General features: G+C 41.8%; 1 protein-coding gene across 2 annotated transcripts; it reads left to right on the top strand.

Annotated features, from left to right (window-relative positions):
* Nucleotides 1–9,785: 9,785 nt before the first annotated feature.
* On the top strand, nucleotides 9,786–17,106 carry LOC136367310 (protein BCAP-like). 2 transcript variants are annotated; one of them, XM_066328830.1, is made up of 7 exons: nucleotides 9,786–9,899; nucleotides 10,888–11,027; nucleotides 11,645–11,725; nucleotides 13,562–13,652; nucleotides 14,327–14,513; nucleotides 15,396–15,493; nucleotides 16,761–17,106. In XM_066328830.1, the coding sequence occupies exons 1-7, from the start codon at nucleotides 9,867–9,869 to the stop codon at nucleotides 16,887–16,889; spliced, it is 759 nt and encodes a 252-aa protein (XP_066184927.1). In that variant the 5' UTR covers nucleotides 9,786–9,866; the 3' UTR covers nucleotides 16,890–17,106. The 2 variants fall into 2 exon arrangements, with proteins under 2 accessions (XP_066184927.1, XP_066184934.1); XM_066328837.1 differs by lacking the exon at nucleotides 11,645–11,725.
* Nucleotides 17,107–19,172: the final 2,066 nt, after the last annotated feature.

Genomic DNA, 19,172 nt, shown 5'->3' on the forward strand with positions numbered 1-19,172 from the left:
CAGAGTGAGGCTTTTCCAAATGACTTGTTCTAATGCACACTTGGCATTGAATGGGAAAAAAGAGAGCCCAGGGACTGAATCCATCAGCGTAGCTTTTTGAAAGAGGCATTAGGTACACAGAAGGTATGAAATTTGTTATTGCCTTTCAGCACCTGCTTTGTGGTTGAGAGTTTCATTTCCGGGGCTAGAATAGAGATGCTTTACTGGCAAACACATTTGCATGAACACCACCACTTACTATCTCTGAGTACAAAATTAATTAATTTCCTAGAGACTAGGCTAAATTAAATTGACTTGGGTACTCTCCTTAATGTAACAGACACTAAATCTAGATCTGTTTTCTTGTTTATCTTGTAGAACACAGATGACTTTGGAATGACAGGGACACTTTTGCCACAGGCAGTTCACAAAAATATTAGATAGTATTTAAAATCAAACACTTAGACCTTTTCCTTCTAAAGCAAGGGGGTGAACTTCATGGATTGTAGCACAAGAATTCAACTTCATTCTTTAAATTTCTAATCTGCACCCTGTCAGTGGATGCCACAAAGAGAGCAAGGCTGTCAGTCGATTTAGCAAAATATTTTTTAGTCCCCATTTTGAATCAGAAAAAAAATGGTAACAAACTCTAAGAAGGTGAATTAACTACTGCACAAAGTGCAAAAAATTGGTTGAAGTATGAAGTGACAAGATTTTGAATAAATCCTCACCAAATGTTTGTCAATCTTTCTGCTGAAGGATTGTTTTAAGTCAGTTGTTTGCTCCAAATGCATGTCTGCCTCGTTCTTCTGTTAGATTAGGTTCCTGAAGTGCAATAACCCTATGAACATGTATAATTTGGACTAGTATAGAACAGAATTGCTCTGGATTCTTCCCTAATCTTAGTTTCCTCTAGGTTTTGGAAATTTGTGCTTTTTATTGCTGCCATAGCATGAGGTAACTTCAGGACCTTCCCTAGAGAGTTTTTGTGCCGGACCAGATGGGTAAATCTGGTATTTATGGGTATCTCTTGGTGAGATTTGTGGACTGCTGAGATGTAGTATAGACAGCTTTAACTTTGGTGAAAAAGAAAATGTACAGTTAATCATGGCTTTGCATTCTAGGAAGCATCTCAGACCATGATAGAAGTGTTTTCTGTATTTTTCTTTGAACTACAAAGTTTTAGTTACTGAATTTACCAATAATAGAAGTTTATACCCATTGCTGAAACAGGTTAGATCTTATTTTGATGTAGTGCAGATGGTTTCTTCACCTATGTCTTGGGTCTGCCTCAATGCCTGAAAATTTGTTGTTATTAGGCTGCTACAGGGGCATTTGGAAGGCTGTTCAAGGCACGTTTTGAAAGTGGGCGGTGTGAATTACAATGCAGTAGGCAGGATGCACAAGTATCCCCACTGAAGGTATCTATAGAAAGTTACACACAACATCACAGAGGAGTACTGTTACAAAGAGGGGGAAGTGCTTTCAATATTTTTCTTAGCAGGAGTATGTCCTCTTTCTAAGTGATGTCTGGAAAATAAGCATTTGGACAGTAGAATTTCCTCAACCTTCTCTTCATTCTGGTGGTAGAAGAGTGGTAATAGAGTCACCAGAGGCTGAACTTGAGAGGCTAGAAGATCTGAATGAGCCCTTGTGTTTTTTTAAGATTCGCTGCATCTATATGGCTTGTGCAGGTAGATTTAAAACAGAATTAGAAGAATACTTCTTAGAAAATCAGTGACTGCAGCTAGTATTTTAAGATCTTCCAAAAAACTACAGAAAAATACAGCTGCCTGTAAGGCCTTTAAATGGTAATACTTCTCTTTATCATTCTCCTAGTCTGTGATAACTGCTTATTTATAACTTTCCTGAAGTTTTTTCAAACCTTCCTTAGCCTAGACCTGCCCAGGCAGTGTGAGCTTCCTCATGTGAGCTGCTGGCTGATTTTAAATATGCATTCACCTCTAAGCTGGTGGAGACTGCTCTCTGCCTTGCTGGATCAGGCTCTTGGCTCATCTTTCATAACTGCCAAGGTCTTTCATAACCTCTGATCTTTCATAACCCCAAACGCTAGCCAGTTCCTCTCACATGCCTTTTGTAACCTGCACAAACGCCACGTGTTTAATCTCGTTCACTTGGAATAGGCCCATCCTGATGAACCTGAAATACAAGTGTTTCTTGGGTGCTTTGTCTGCCTCAGTCCTCCTGAGCCGCAGCCAGATTTGTGTGGGTGTCAGACTTCCTTCCCTGAGACAATGAACGCTCAGTGGAGGGGAAAACCTGTCCTCCCTGACCTCAGAGAAGAAAAGGGAGCCGAGTCATGGATTTCCTTCTCTCCGGGGTGCGAAGTCCTAATTGCCTTAGGTGTGGCTTGGCTGGGGGTGGCAGTCTCCGTCCCTTCCTGTCCCGAGCCGCTGCGCAGCATCCTCCGCACGGCCGCTCTGTGCACCACACGGGTCCCCACCGCGTCTGCTCGGAGCAAAACCCAGCGTCACTCGGTGGGGAAGCTGCTGCCGCTGGAATTGGTTTAATTCTGCCTTAGCACATAGCTTGTCGTTCTCTACTCTGACAGTAATTGCGGGCTGCAGTGATGCAATGAAATAGGTTCTGCAGAGAAAGGGTGACCTCGCTGTACCCACCCGGCCGTCGACGTGGAATCCTCCGATGCCTTCCAGTGTGGATCTTTGTCATTTCACGGGTTTGAGGGATCTTTGTCACTTCATGGGTGTGATGGATGATCTCCTAACAGGGAATAAAATGGGAGGACAAGTGTATAACGGCTTAAATAAAAAGAGAGGGAGGAAAAAGAAAAATGAAGGAATCTTTTGTAATTATTAGCCTGAGCGCGAAAGAGCATTTTCTCAGTGTGACAGTCAGAGGCTTGCTGTGCTGTTATTAAAGTGCACTTCAGTGGGAATCCATGCAGATGGCTTTTTTACCCAGTATAGGATTATATTGGATTAGTCATATAAAATTGTTGTTTACCATCTCTAGCCCTTTTCCTCAGAGCTTTTATCAGGAATCTCAGAAAGCATGTAGTTTGAGCCTGCCTTTAAGAAGTAACCCAGATGAGCAGCTTTTTGTTTGTGTAAACTGCTACAATGTTGTAGTTTAATGTCATCCTAATGTTGCAATGAGAGATTTTATACCTGATAAAAGAGGCTGTTTGGCCTAGGTTTTCCTTTTGCCTACAAAAAGGGAAGTTAGATCATAAGGAGATGCTCGCTCTCGTTGCTGGACACCCCTGAAGAGCTGTGCTTCTGCTCCATCAGAGACCATCAGGAATTCCCAGCACTGGCACCGTTTCTTTTATAAAGCTCGCTAATGAGTCATTTATGGCATAGTGCTTGATTAATGCACTGTTCTGAGTGGGGTATGAGGAACTTCCTGTGCTCCCTTTCTGTCATGCAGAACCATACTCTGACTATTTTTCTTCTCTACGTCTAGAAGGCTCAGGGTTCACTGCCTAGACACAGTCCACATTTTCCCTCCTGCCATAAACTGGAAAATTGTCTTAAATATGCAAGGCTCTCCCTTTAGATCTACCTTGAAGGCTGGTTATAACAAGGAAACATTCTCACTTCAAGGTCCAATAGATAGCTCTACTGGTGAAGTGGTGTCCTTCAGTTTGTTTTGGAGTTTTCAGACTGGCTCTGTCATCCTGGGAAATTTTCCCTTCCAGGAGGTATGGCTGTAAGAACTTTCCTGAGGTGTGAGTGCCTTTGATTCTACAGTGAGAGATGTTTTTCTTCTCTGTGAGGGGTTCTATGACAAAGTAATACAGTTCCCAAGCTGTTACTCTTTTCCCTAGACCATGTCTGTGGGTGTAAAAATAAAAAGGTATTTTTCCCAGGCCTTGAAAAGAGAAGCAGCAGACTGCCACATGCATGCCAGCATTGTTTTTTAATCCACTGAAAACACTGAACAATATCCACTGAAAACAACCTAGTGTTTTAACTTGATGTTTCTGTCACTGAAGGGGCTACAGAACTTCTGTCAGTGTGCTGCTGTGACAGGGATGCCTGTAGCCTAATTTGGTTTAATAAATATTGCCTCTGGTTTTGTCAGCTTTAAGATTAAATTGCCTTTCTTATTTTTTACGACTTTGTTATTTATTTTTTTGTTTCCAGTTAAATGGTCATCTTTAATCCAGTCATGTCTTGGTGCTTTTCCTCTTGATATGCAAGAAATGTTCATGAACTGAACTCTCAACTTTTGCTTTTAGCCAAAGTGGTTGTGCTGCGGATGGAGAAAACCAGACTGATTCTCCCTGTTTCAGAGAAGGGTCCTGAACACAAACAGGATTATTTCTCTGTGACCAAAGATCTAAACAAGATGGGCAAAGGGCCTTTTCCCCATGTTGACCATTTTGTTCAAGGTTTTTCTATGACTTTTCAACTGGCATTTGTCTGTGAGACTCCCAGCCCCCACTGGCCACAGAACATACCAGGCAGAAAAATCACACAAGTCTTGCCATCTTCCAGCCTGAAAGGGAGTCAGGAAGAAGCCACTGCTGACACAGTGGGTGAATGGAATAAAATATATTAATTTGGGGCAGGTGAAATTTGTACATGATTTACAAAGGCATGTCAATTTTAATAGGAAATTTTTAATTCCTGGAAAATCAGATGAGGATGGTAGCTCTCTCTGGGGGTTGAAAGGACACATATCAACCTTTAATTCATGTAGAAAAAGGGCTACACTTGGGAGTTACTGTAGGATTGCATCAGGTAATCCTATGCTTATATATTTTCTGACAGATCCATGATTTTGGTGTACATGGAGCTGAAAAAAATTGAAATGGGTTACATTCTTGCTGTTTGGTAGCAGGAGGCTTAGCACCACTGGAATCAATGATATTTTCCTTTTTATGACCCAGCATGAAATGTGTCTTTGTTCATACCAAATGACAGTAAAACAAAAGTGCAATGAAAAAAGATTGTGTTCAACAAATGAGCTGAATAATGGTGTAGAGAAATATTTCTGCTGTCATTGTTTACAGTGGAAAGTATCTTAGTGGCATTCCATACATTCACTGCCACTGAGTTTTTTTAAAATAATATATTGCTAGGATCTCTGGAAAATTAACATGCTTCCTAATCAAGTACACATGAGTGTTTAATCATTTGCATAAACAATGAGGATTTTTGTACACACATAGGCTAACATTAGCTTTTTGATTTTCAAATTCTGATGTCCAGTCCTATGCACCAACCTTGGGCCAATTTTACAAATTGATGGAGTATCTTTAATTTGGAAGAATGGATGCTCATTTTGAAGAGAAGCCTCTCAAAACCAATAGCAATTTTGAACATATTTGATCATAATGTGCATGATTAAACCAACAAGAGCTTCAGCTGTAGCTTTTCCCAAGAGTTTCAAGATACAAGTAGGGGGGGTTTTTTGTGTCATTTGGGTTGATCAATGCTTGACAAAATCTGCATTTTACACAAACTCCTTACAGGTCTAGCTGCATAGTTGAGAAACCTGGCTGTTGTCTGCTTCCTCCATCTGTCTTCAATTCCCCTGCCAGGCATGGAAAAATGGGAAAGAAGGGGGCTGCAAGGTTTGCTTTCTAGGTCAGAAATCAGGAATTCTTGTTTCCCTTTTAGCTCTGGTGGTCTATTTCCCAACTTTTTTGTGTTCTACTGGTAACAGTTTCTGAGTTTTGAAAACACTTGGGTCTTAAAACCTGGGCATAGCTGCACTGTCATCTCCTGGGTAAAAAGGAGAGCAGCAGTGTGCCCAGACCTGGTTGTTGGTTCTGCTGTTTCCCCAGAAGAGCTGGGGAAACTGGGTCTGCAGGTTTCACACATGAGAATCACAGAATGGGTCAGCTTGAAAGGGACCACAGTGGGTCATCTGGTCCAACCTCCTTGGTCAACCAGAGTCATCCCAGAGCATATGGCACAGGATTGTGTCCAGATGGTTCGTGAACATCTGCAGTGAACGAGACTTCACAGCCTCTCTGGGCAGTCTGTTCCAGTGCACAGTCACCCACACAGTAAAGTTCTTCCTCATATCCAGGTGGAACTTCCTGTGCATCAGTGTCTGCCTGTTGCCACTTGTCCTATTGCTTGGCACCACTGAGAACATCCCGGACACCCCTGTTTTAAATATTCACACACATTGGATGGGGTCCTCTCTCAGTCATCTCTTCTTGAAGCTGAACAGTCCCAGCTCCCTCAGCCTTTCAGGTGTCCCAAGATTCATCATGGATGTGTTTTCTCTGCTATTTCTGACCTAAGTTGTTCTCTGAGTGTTGCCTAGTGCTGCCTTTTCTATGCCTGCGCTGGTTTCTGCAGAAACCCTGAATTAATCCATCTGGGCTTTTTGTTTTACTTCTACACCCACAGTATTTAAAAAACCCTGAACAACTCCAAACCAAAAGCAAACACCTGGGTACCACAGGAATGTTAAGTCCTATTGAGCCTTGCACATACTTTGTACTGTATTATTCAAGTGGTCTTGTCATGTATGGTAAAAAGTGATTTTGACTACTCATATTCTCAGCATTGAGAAAACAACTTGTTACCCTACTTGTACTGTCTACAGTGAGATACTGGTATGCAGGATATGCTGGAGTCCACTGTGCTGATCTCTCTCCACTACACTCTTACACTTCAGCTTTTCTTTGTCACTGGAAAAACTATTTCTGCAGTAATTATATGAAGTTTTGCAAAATATCAGAATCTCTGTTATATCAGAGGGTGATTTCTTTTATGGAAGAAATGGAAGGGACTTTTTGTCTACTTGCTCTATGTCACTGTGCTATGCAAATTAGGTGTATTCAAAGTCATGCCTGATCATTCTCTGATCTGTTTATTAAAGTGTGTATTTTTCTCTTTGATGTCAAGAAATTTTCCCTCTCATCCAGCTGAAGGGATGAGAGATGTCTACTCTGTTAGACAGTAACTATTTTGTGCTCATTTTCCTCTGGAAGACACAAGAAACAATTACTACAGTCCTTTAGAATAACCAAAGACAAAGTCAGTTAAAATTATTCTGATCTCAACACCTCCTGATATGCTGTATTTTCTTCTGTATGTTTTATTCCTGTTTTACAGACTCCTCAGGACCTTACCTGTTTCGTTTGTGTTGGACAAACCAGAATAAAAATGAGTAACTACATCTCAGGGTATTGCTGCTTCATCTGAAAATGGGATTTCCCTTTCCCTACACCACCATTGCAATGCTGGCTGGTTTACTTTTTCCAAGTTTATTTTTTCCTTGCTGCTACTGCAACTAGTTACATCCAGCTGTCCTTTTACCAAGAAGTGATCTCGTGGTTTCCATAGCATGAACTGTCCATTGCTAATTCCTTCCATGTTAGTTGGTGGTTAAAGTAACAATTTTGATGCCAGGCAATTTGGAGTCAAAGTGATTTGTCAGAGGCTCCAGCAATTAGCAGTGTTGGGTGGCTGCTTCTATGGAACCAATACAGAAGTCTTCACAGGCAGGATTCCTGGCAGCAGGAAACATCACGGGCAAGTCCTTCCCTCACGCAGACTCTCAGGTTGCTGACAGCCTCAGAGCTGGGATCTTGTGTCCATTCAGCTCAGCACAGCCGAGGCTGAGCTGAATATAGACAAGGCTTTCAGCTTTCACTGTGACCCCTGGGTGAAGTTCAAGAAGTAGACAGGATGGGTGACCGGGTTGAGAGTGAGTGAAGAGAGATGCCGGGTTGTGCCCTGGAGCCAGAGGTGTGTGACACTTCCTTAATCTGATACAGTTCCAGTTCCTGCTCACAGCCTAACCTGACCTGTCTCCTGCCATGATTTTGGTGAACTGTTGGCTCACAAGGAGGCAGTGATGAGCTCCTGTCATGTCCACACCCTCTTCCCAGGCACGACAGGCTGAGAAAGCTGGGGCTGTTCACACCTCCCAGCAACCTGCCAGTATCCAGGGAGGCCAGAGAGGGACTCTTTGTCAGGAACGGTAGTGGTAAGACAAGGAGAAATGGGTACCAATTGAAACGGGAAATTTAGGCTGGATATTAGGAAGAAGTTCTTTACTGTGAGGGTGGTGAGGCACTGGAACACATTATCCAGGGAGGTTGTGGATGCCTCAGCCCTGGTTCAAGGCGAGGTTGGATGGAGCTCTGAGCAATCTGGTCTGCTGGGAGGCGTCCCTTCACAGGGCAGCAGGTTTGAGACTAGATGATGTTCAAAGGTCCCTTTCAACCCTTAGCATTCTGTGATTTTGTTACTGATTCTGTGCAAAATTTGCCAGGCACTGCAATCAGGTGGGCTACAGGGCAGGATGGAGGGGCAGGTGGCATGTGGCAACATTTAATACCAAAAAAAGAAAAAAAGGAAATGTGACGTGCTTTAAGAAATGAGTGAGGCAAGGTTTTGTACAAAGACAGAAGATGCAGAGAACAAAGGAAGACCTAGATTTGAGACCTAGTGAATGAGAGAGGAACAGGAAAAGGTTTTAAACTGCCATTAACAAAAGCTTGGAAGACCAGCAGGCAATAATCACTGCTTTGGGTCAGCCTTGCTGTGATAGCTGGTCTTCCTGTGGCTAGTAAACGCCTGCTGTTGGTATGGTGTCTGTAAGGTCCAGTCCTGAGGGTGGAACACTTTGGTCCTGCCTGTGTGCCCTGTAGCCTGGTCTGCCAAAAAAACCCCAAAAATGAAAAACCCAAATCACATGATCACAGACTGGGTTAGGTTGGACGGGACCCACAGTGGGTCATCTGGATTAACCTCCCTGCTCAAGCAGGGCCACCCCAGAGCACATGGCACAGGATTGTGTCCAGGTAGTTCTCAAATATCTCCAGTGAGGGAGACTCCACATCTCTCTGGGTAACTTGTTCCAGTCTGTGGTCGTCCCACAGTAAAGAAGTTCTTCCTCATATGCAGGTGGAGGTTCCTGCAGGTCAGTTTGTGCCCATTGCCTCTTGTCCTATTGCTTGGCACCACCGAGAAGAACCTGGCTCCATCCTCTTGGCACCCTCCTTTTAGATATTTATGCACAAAAGGCAAAGCCCAGCAAGTAGCAGCAGTGGCAAGCACCACCAACTCAAGGACACAGCCCCTGCTCCCCAGGGCGCAGCAGCATTACCAGGCACGCTGCCATCTCCAGCCAGGCGATGTCACTGGGACAGCCTGGACCTGTTGTGATGGGGAGAGATGCAGGACCTGCGTTTGCACAGATCCCTCACTTGGCGTGTGCTGGTGTATCCGTGCAATCCGCGGCCGGCAGAGTTCTCAGTCCTCCCCTCGGTCGGTGCCTGTTAGTCACAGAAAGTCACAGAATATGCTGAGATGGAAGGATCATGGAGTCAACTGCGCAGGACCCCCTGAGAATCACACCCACCAACTGAATCTGTGTAGAATGACAATTTTAAAAGGGACTGGGGTGTTTTCTCGCCGGCCGCGGGTGCAGCGGGTGCCGGAGCATTCACGGCCGCCTCGGGGCAGGCCAAAGCGCCATTCCCGGCCCCGGGCCGGCGGCGGCGCACCCGGAACGCGCGGCGGGCGCTCGGCTCTGACGTCACTGCTTGCGGCCTATCCCGGCCTATCCCAGGGCTCTCCCGGCCTATCCCGGCCTATCCCAGGGCTCTCCCGGCCTATCCCAGGGCTCTCCCGGCCTATCCCGGCCTATCCCAGGGCCCCTTCCGGCCTATCCCGGGGCTCTCCCGGCCTATCCCAGGGCCCCTCCCGGCCTTTCCCGGCCTATCCCAGGGCTCTCCCGGCCTTTCCCGGCCTATCCCAGGGCCCCTCCCGGCCTTTCCCGGCCTATCCCAGGGCTCTCCCGGCCTATCCCAGGGCTCTCCCGGCCTATCCCGGCCTATCCCGGGGCCCCTCCCGGCCCCTCCCGGCCCCTCCCGGCCTATCCCGGGCTCTCCCGGCTGGTCCCGCCCCCGCCCCGTGGCCGCCATGGCCCTGCCCGTCGTACACAGGTGCCTCCAAGTGAGTGCGGCCTGGCTCCCGGGAGCCCCGGGAGGGCGCGGGAGGCTCGGCTGGGCCGGGTTTGCCTTCGGCGCTCAGCTCGGGCTGAGAGAGCAGTGCGGGGCTCGGAGCTGGCCCAGGGCATCGGGTGTACTCAATACCCTGTAGGATGAGGCAATAGAGTCTTTAATATATATCTCCATGTATATCTCTATATGTGTGTGTGTGTATATATAAATACATCTCTATCAATATGTATACCGATACATATCTATCTATATCAATATCTATATTTCCATATACGTAAAAAATAGGTTTTTATGTGTACATACAGATACATACACATATCCACACACACATATATATGATACACTGTACAGTTGTATATGTAAGCTATATAACTGTAAATGCGTAGTATTTACTTAGTATCGTGTATATAATATATCGCCTTATGTGTAGGTTTATATATTATATATGCAATATATATATATAGCTATATATTGTCTCATATTACTATAATATACAATATATATTTTATACATTATATATATATATATATGTACGTGACTGCATACTGGTGGGCAAGGTCCAGCAGTGCAAGAAGTTCATGCAAAAAGAAAGCGTGGCTTTGTTCTTTGTCTCTGGCGAGGTTAAATCAAAAAGAAACACCATCTTAGTTGCAGAGCTGCTGTTTATAGTTTAGGAGTATAACTTGGATGCTTTGTCCCTCTGTGATTAATTTTAAATGCAAAACCAGTTCCCTACATTCCTCAGTGAATGCTGAGGTTATATTATACACTTTTAATAGATACCTGTTAAATAAGCTTTGTCGTAGTCAAATGTTCAGAAAATTGGAAGCCAGTTGTTTTTCCTGCCATTTTCCTTTTAGATGCTTCTGTGGTTTAGGAAAAATGTAGTAAAGTTTTTGGGAGAGGGTTTTAATATGAAGCATTATCAGCTTGATTAATACTTGATTTGAAAATGTTCCTTGATTTCTTTTTCTTTTCAGCTCACTGATGAAAATGAGCAATTAGTCAAGAAGGTGAAAAAACTGCACATAAAAAATAAGGAGCTAGAAAAGACTGTGGGTCAGATCCAAGAGCAGCTGTATCTGCAGCAGATAACGCGTGTCTGCGGCACAAGCAGAGAGTAAGAATTGTCAAACGTTTCTCTTTTGCAAAAGAAAAACTTCTCTTTCAAAAGAAGTGCACATTTCAGGACTTTTATTTTCATGTCCTTAAGATGAGCTAGGCATTATCTGGTCTGTATCTTTTAAGGAGCCATCTGTGAACAGGATGGTGGGGTGGAAAATGCTGGAGGCCTGTAAAGGAACAAAGGACATCTGGGGCATCTTGTACAAAATTTATTGTAGTGAAAGAAACAGTTTTGATATCAAAAACAAATCCTCCTGCTTAGCCAATATGCTCTCTCTGTCAAGCTGCAAAGGCTTTTACACTATTTTTCCACCAAAAAGTAGTGAGATACAGATAAGTTGAGTGGCATCAGTGCTGTCTAAAAGATTTAGAACCTAAGGACCTGAAGAACTGTAGGGCTAGTGGTTTGAAGATGTCCTGCCAGGATTTACATAACCAGTTCACAAAAATCTTCCAGGGTTTTAAGTTTTGGTGTTTATGATCCTGCCTGTAAGCTTCAGTTACTATATAACTAAATTGAAAAGTAACTTGGTCTTTTTCAGTTGCTTTGTTTAATCCAATTAAATTTGTGAAATATCTTTTTATGAAGCTGTTGTGTTTGTTTCAATTTAGTGTTCAGGTTCAAACAGAAACCCATTTATGGCATAAGGGTGGAGACAGCAAGGATGTGGTTCTAGAGTGTGACAGTGTCAGGTGAGTTCTCGGAAGCTGCTTCTTCACAGCATTATTCTTCTCTGTAGTGCAGAAAATGTTCATGGTTAAGTCAGTTGATTTTTTTAAGCTGTTATGCAAGTGGCTTTCAGCCTTTGAAACAATGGGAAATCATTCACATTTTAAAAATAACTACAAAATCTTGGATTAAACCTGAAAATAGCACTGAGCAAAGAAAAAATGAATATCTTTCTCAAGTAGTTCATTGAAGAAAATTCAGTGAGCTAGGAACCTCCTTCATGTGTTTGTGCACACGTGGTCTTTTTTGTAGATTTTTAACCTAGTGTTTTGTGATTTTATCTTCTATTTTGTAGAACCTTTCTCAGCTCATTTTACATTGCTCAGTGTTATGTGCATGAAATTTATAGGCTGGTACTGTTTTCAAAATAAGCTAGAGAAGCAGTTCTACTTTTCAGTCTAATAATTTTAGAGTTGAGCCACTACTTACTGTAGTTTGCCAATATGTGATAGAAGTAAACTCCTGTAACTGCTTTTCTGATGCATAAGCTACAATTTTGTCTCTAAGAAAAAATATACTGAAACATTATAACAACTAGTCAAGCTATGTAAAATATTGCTTCATCCCTCTATGACTTGATTGTAAAATTGTAAAATTTTAGGCTGCTCATTTGTTCAAAGGCTGCTTTTTGTCCACTTCCATAAATGCGGATCTTACACAGATGTCTGTTGCTCTTTGGCCAAGTGCTCTGCTTTTAGTGTTTCCTTTAGGTGGCTCTAGAAGACTCATTTTCTTTAAAAAAAAAAAAAAAAATCTTTGCAGTGTGTCAGAGTCTCTTTGCAAGCTATGTAACTGTAGGAAGGTTGGGTGACTGGCTCTGGGCTCAAATTGAGTTCCATGCAGAAGAAGTCCAAGTTAATCTTTGAATTGAGTGCTGTACCTGCCTTGTGTTAGATTGCACGTAGATAACCTGACCTAGCTCTTTCTTTCTGGCATCTGTTTGTGAGTTCTTTCACAAAGCTGTGCTGTGCTACAGTATTGCTCATCCTGCTTGTGGTATGCAGTCATGGCTTATTATGAATGGCAGCTCTTATTGTAATTCCTAAAAAAATAGGAAAAATGTCTGCTCATGTCCATCAGTTAAATTGTGGGCCTCGTGTATGTTGGCTGAATGCTATGATAGGAAATTAGTACAGTAGAACTTGATGGAAAATAATAGCAGAGGGAAGGCTAACAGCCCTAATCTGTTTATTTGACATTTATTTTACCCACTCATTTTCACATAGATTTCATTCACTCATATCCTCACACCCACACACTTGGAAGCAATGAGATGTTTGTCCAACACGGAGAGCTGGGAACTGCCTCATGTGTCCTCATCATGAGTTCTTGATTGGTGCTGGACAAACTTTTAAAGATCCTTTAGGAGTGTCTTTTTTGCTATTCCTGTTGTGCTAATGGGGAGAGGAATGATTTATGTGACACACTGCAAAGTCACTGCAGCTTCCTGCTGCTGCTGTCTTCCCTCAAAGAGTGATTTGCTTGAGGAGGTTTCATCAGAGTGTGGCAATGTGTGCTGGACAAAAACAATGGGGTCCTCAGTCTGGCTGAGTAAAAGGGATCCTTTGCCATCCATACACACCATTCTTTTGACTTGCTTTGCTGTTTTTCTGGTGCTGTCTGTGTTGACAGTCACATTTCATTCACTGCCATCCTGAATATTTCTATTACGAGTCTCTGCAGCACAGCTACAGCCCAAGTGATCTCTGTGGGGCATCTCTAATACTTTAGCCATAAGTGATGCCACATTTTGTTGTCTTTCATGTTTTACAGCAATTGATGCATTTCTTCTGTTTTAGACTACTTCAGATGTATAATGAACTACAGAAACGTTATGTTAAAGAAACCAAAACAAATAAGGAGCAAAGTGAAGCAATTAAAAATCTCACTGTAAGTAGAATTTGTAGGAGCTGGTATCTAACAGCCATACACCAGCTTTTAGGGAGACTGAAAAGTAATTCTTAAATGTGTGAAATGAGGCCATGCTTTTCTTTTTATACTTAGTTTCCCATGACAGGGATAATAGAGGGTAGCCTGTAGTTCCATTTAAAAGTGAAGTCTGTCACTGGTGTGTCTATTGCAGAAAGCTCTCTCCTCTTTCCTTGCTTTTTTCTTTAGTCATGCACCTGCCTTTTCTTCCAATCGTGTATGCACCTTGTGACCTCTTTTTCAGCAGCCGTGGTATTTTTCTGCATGTGTCATGAGCTGATTTTTCTCAGAAATTCTGCAGAAGGCAAACCAAATGAAGACAAAGGGTCTTCTTTTTGGTAGCAATGTCTGTGGCTGTGCAAAGAGTCTGACATCATAACTAGAGTGAAGGTAGGGTTGTGTGGGCTGGAGCAGTTCTAGAAGCTTCAAGAGGGTATTGCCTCTTCAGGCATGGATTGAGCATTGCAGCTAATTTCCTCATTTGTGCTTTGCTTTTTTCTTCTTTCAGATCTTTTGGGTGAATGTAGTTTTTAAATCAGCAATTGAAAGCTCTAGGTTTGCATGTGGGATATGTTCCCAGTTGTATTCAGTTGAACTGTGTTTTTTCTATGCATTTAAAAAATTTGTCTTGACAGATTAGAATTAATGAGCTAGAGCATAATCTTCAAGAGCAGAGGCAGAGAATTGAGCAACTGGAATGTAAAAAGGTTTCTTGGAAAACTAGTGCTGTTTCTGGAAAACGAAGTCAAACCCCAGAGGGAGGAGTAACTTCTCACAGGGACATTTCTGCAAAGAAGGAATCCTGTTGCAGTAGATACTTAGGTAATGGTACAGTTAATTCTGGTGATGTTCCTTCCAGTACCCCCAGCAGAGGGAATGTGTTTCATTTCTGATCTAGAGGCCACACCAGGCCATTTCTTCTCCTTCCACCATCTAAGTTGTTTTTTTAATTTTTGAAAACCTGCCATGTAAATGTGGCATTATGTAATCTAGGATTCTGCCTTGCATTTGTTTGTGGTAAAATGTTTGCTGTTTTCTCTTCTTCTGAAACTAGTCCATTGTTGTAAGCAGGGGTGGGAGTGTGTGGCTGTATTTAGTGCTGGTATTTGTTCTAGTGACATGTATTTGTGCAGGTCTCTTAGTAATAATGTTTGCTGCACCTGGCTTTGGTTTTCAGACACTGAGACACAGAATAACCTGTTTTCAGCCTTAAAATGTTGGACAAGCCTGGAGAGTGCTGTTTTCAGTGCTTTCTTCCTCACATAAGTAAATCCAGAATTTAAGATGTGATCCTCTTCCATCTGAAAGCATAGAAAAGAGATGGGTGAGATCATATAATGTAGGCATGATTTTCAGGAAATGTGCTATCAGCAAGGGCTGATCTGTCCCTCTCATAAGGCAGAAAAAGGTAATCAAGGCATGTCATGTGTATTTTGTGGATTGTAAAATAAAATAATCCCACATTCTAAGAATCTGGCAGATTCAGATTATCCAACTGGCAGATCCTGTTATCTTTCATAGTACCTGGGAATATGCTGGGCCAATTCTTAAGAATAAATCACTGTATGAAAAAGGTACTTTAAGAAGCTGAACTGTAATTTTTAATATCACAAAAGGTAGGCAGCTCTTTAGCTGTAATATGATTCATATGAGGGGGAGGCTGACTGTAATGGTTGAACTCTACATTTTTTCATTTGAATATAGAGCTATTGTTGAAGGAGATTAAAAAGCTGAAGAAAGAAAATGGAAAATTGTCTGCAGAAAAGAAAGCACTAAAAAATGAATTAGCTGGATTAGACAAGGTAATTTATTTTAAGACAAGCTTAACAGTAGGTGATTTTTTAAAAACTAACTTTTCTGCCTGTGCTGAAACTTCTTTAGAGCGAACATATGTTGTTATCAAGTAAAATACATAAAAACCAGTGTATAGCATTCTAGAGAGATGGAAATGAATGACTCCTTGAAACATTCATGTCTTAAAGGGCTGCTGAGCTAAGGAAGACTATTTTCTCTTGAACTTAAACATGTCAAAGTTATGCCTCTGACAGAACTCCAGGTTTAGGGAGGGCAGAGGCTTTGAATTTTTTGTTAGATCTATAGGTATAAAAAGTGAAAATGTGAACATTTGGTAATTCTTAAAGTTATGTAACAAGATGATGAGATCTTACCTAACTATAGAAGACTCAGTTTAATGTACTGACATAAGGTTTTATTTTCAGCAACAAATTGTTTAAACTGATTTTTGCTTGTTCCTAGTTGTTTTTTTTTTTTTTAAGAATCTCTTTTCTTACCTTGCAGTCCTTTCTCCCAAACTAAATAACATTATGGTATTGATTGCAGGGGTAATAGTAAAAGAGGGTGATAGTTCATTGGATGTGTGACTTGCAGAACATTAAGCCAGGGTTCTAGATCCCTGTGTTTGGGAATCAGGGACAATGTGTGGCTGACAGCTGCATCTTGCAGGAGAGAGATACATAAACTTGAGATTGTGGCTTTTTGTCAGTGGTTCCTTTTTAAGGTAGTTTAAAGTCATTGTATGTTATAGCTTGTATATTGTAGCTGTTAATTTAAAGATGCTGGAAGAACAGGGAGGAGAATGTCAAATATAGATGGTTATAAGTAGATACACTGTTATTTTGGTAGCTAGAACATTCAACAATTAGTGAAATGAAGTCTTGGGTGATTATACTCTTCTGTCCATGTATTTCCCAACAATTTCTGATTTCACTTACAAAGGATCAGGATGTGACATTACTCCTTTGTCATACTGGACTGTCATTTTGTAGCTGTCTGGTAAATCCATACTTTTTCCTTTTTAAAATTAATCTTTCCTATTATTAGTCTGTATTTCAGCCTCTAACTAGGCTGAACTCCGCTTGTGTGTTCAGGGCAGAAATTATTAAATTGTTACCTGAGGCTGTAGTTGTTTGCTCTATATGTGTTTCCATAGCTCAGCCATACACTGGTAAAAATACAGAAAGTGTCTTTGAACTTGGGAATGACTGAACTGCTGACTAGCTCTTACTCTTTGAAAAAAAGTTTAAGGTGAATATTTTTTGGTTTTTCTAGGATTTTTTTGAAGAGGTAGAAGATCTAAAACATGCTGTACAGGAATCAGTGAAACTGAACAATGAGTATGAAAAATGCTTGAAACAAATAAGTGTAATATATGGACTTCCTTTTACAGCACATTCATAATTACTGGATAATTTAATGCCAGGTAGTTTCCACATATTTTTTATAATTACTGCAACATTTAAACCTACCATTGCTTAAGTGATACCACAGTTTGATAATATAGATTCAGTAATGTGATCTCAATATGACAAGTGCTCAGAAATGTTGTATTTTGTGACCTTGATTTTTTTTGTTTGTTTATATATTTTTGAATAAACTGTGATCTGCATAACGTCAACTAAGGTTCAAATCCATCTCTTTCACGCTTGCAGAATATATTCTGGTTGTGGGTGTTTATGGGAATACAACAACATTTTTTATTTTGCAGAATTTCCCAATTTATCCTTATCTGTAAGGATTTCATCTGTACATGAAATCAAAGTTTACGTGTAGATTTGAGTAGATTCAATCTGTGTGAATTTCAGCCCTAAAGATGTGCTAATGCAAACGGAAATTAATTCTATCATTAAATTATTGCAGAGGGATTTCTTAAAAGAAAAATGCTAAATCTCTGGATTTTTTTCTTCAATCCCAATAATAAGTGGAAAACTATGGATGAAGGAAGGATTTAGTGTTCATAATTGGAAAGTGGATTCAGAGCATTCTGCATCATCAAAAGAAGAATTCATCAGAAGCTCTTTTTTGATTCAAAAGTGAGGTACTCGAAGAACTCTGGTATTTGAAGAGCTGAAAATGAAAGTGGGAGTGCAGAAAGTCACAGTCCACAAGGCAGAAATGTCGTCTTGCTTCAGGGAGGGCGAGCTGGGAGTGAAAAGAGACAACTCCCAGTAACAAGTGTAGCTTGCAGAACCTTGTGAGATTTGAATCTGAACTTGTTTGTAAGGACATTCCACTGAAGTTTAACATCGTTACATTACAGAACTATATTTTTCTGAAAGGTGTAAATCTCTGCCTTTGTGAGGTTGTGATGGGAGAGTTGAGTGAAAACTGCTTTAGGGTAGAAAGTCTTAGTTTGCTTATGACCTAATACAGCTTCTTTAGCTTCATAAAAATACATGGACACTCCTGAGGGATAGGACTAAGAGTAGGATTAAGACTCTTGTGTCCCACTTGGTTTGTTAGGACAGTTTTATGCGCTTGAAATTTAATAAAGGAATTTGCCTCAGCATGTGCAGAGTTCTGAGTTGCATATTCACTAAATGATAGGGTAAAGCTCCAGAACTCCTTGGGCCTGGCTATAGACCGCTGTGTTCCTTTGTTCCATTCTTAGCTCACTTTGGAATTAAAGCTGGGTAATGTTCTGAACAAGAGATGGAAAAGGGAAGCAAAAGAGGAGTGATGCAGGTCTGCATTGCCAGTAAACTTGATGGAATAGGGAAGATAGCATGTATAACAGAAAATTATGGGTGCAAAAATGTTTGTAACATTTGCTAATAAGTAAAGTAAACATGGAAGTTGGAGAAGGAAGCAGTACCAGTCACTGCAGCCTTTTCCCCCACCGTGTTGTGGTGTAAAGCTACACTTGAAGCGTGTTTAGCTTTGCTCCCGTTGTTAAATGATTCAGTAATTGTCCTCGTCCACAGGCTGATTTTTGAATGTCACGCAGAACAAGAAACAGTGAGGAATCCTTCAGTCTTTTCTCATAACAGAGTTCTCCCAGCTCTGGTGGGGAAGTGACTCTAAACAGAGACAAGTGAGCCGTGCGAGGGGGAGCGGCAGCGACTGCGACACGGAGCCGCAGCGGCAGCGGCAGTGCAGCCCCGCGGAGCCTGCGGGGATGGGGCGGCCGTGGGCTGGCAGGTGGCACTGCGAGGCGGGCAGGGATTTCTCTCAGCCAGTAGCAGGAGCTGTCTTTCTGCTCGATCTGCATCGCTGACTCTCTTTGAGGTCGGGGTGGGGTTTGTTTTTTTTTCATTTCCCTTTCCGCTTTTCCTTTCACTATCAGGAGCGCCGGTGATCTAGGGTGCAGATGGGGCATCTCTGGCAACTTCTACACCTGCGGCAGAACTCTCCAAATAGTAACTATTAGCAGCAGAAACGCCGGAGGAGGAATGTATGTGACCGGCTCTTTGGCACTGATTGTGTCTGTTGCTGCTTGTGACTTTTTAAAATGGCAGTTTTGCCTTGAAGATATTTTGATTTTCTACTGGTGCAGGTTTGGTTTGTTGGTGTGGGTCCTTTTTATTTTGTTTTAACTTGACGGTATCAGTTTGCTCTTGAAGCTGTGATTTTCATTCATTTATTTTCTGGACATGGCTAATGCAAGTTAAATAACTTACTGGCATTTTCTGTTCCAATTAATGCTGTTTTTGTTGGAAGAGGAGACTGTCTCAGACTACCAAA

The sequence above is a fragment of the Sylvia atricapilla genome, chromosome 1 (assembly GCF_009819655.1).
Source record: "Sylvia atricapilla isolate bSylAtr1 chromosome 1, bSylAtr1.pri, whole genome shotgun sequence".
NCBI classification, from domain to species: domain Eukaryota; kingdom Metazoa; phylum Chordata; class Aves; order Passeriformes; family Sylviidae; genus Sylvia; species Sylvia atricapilla.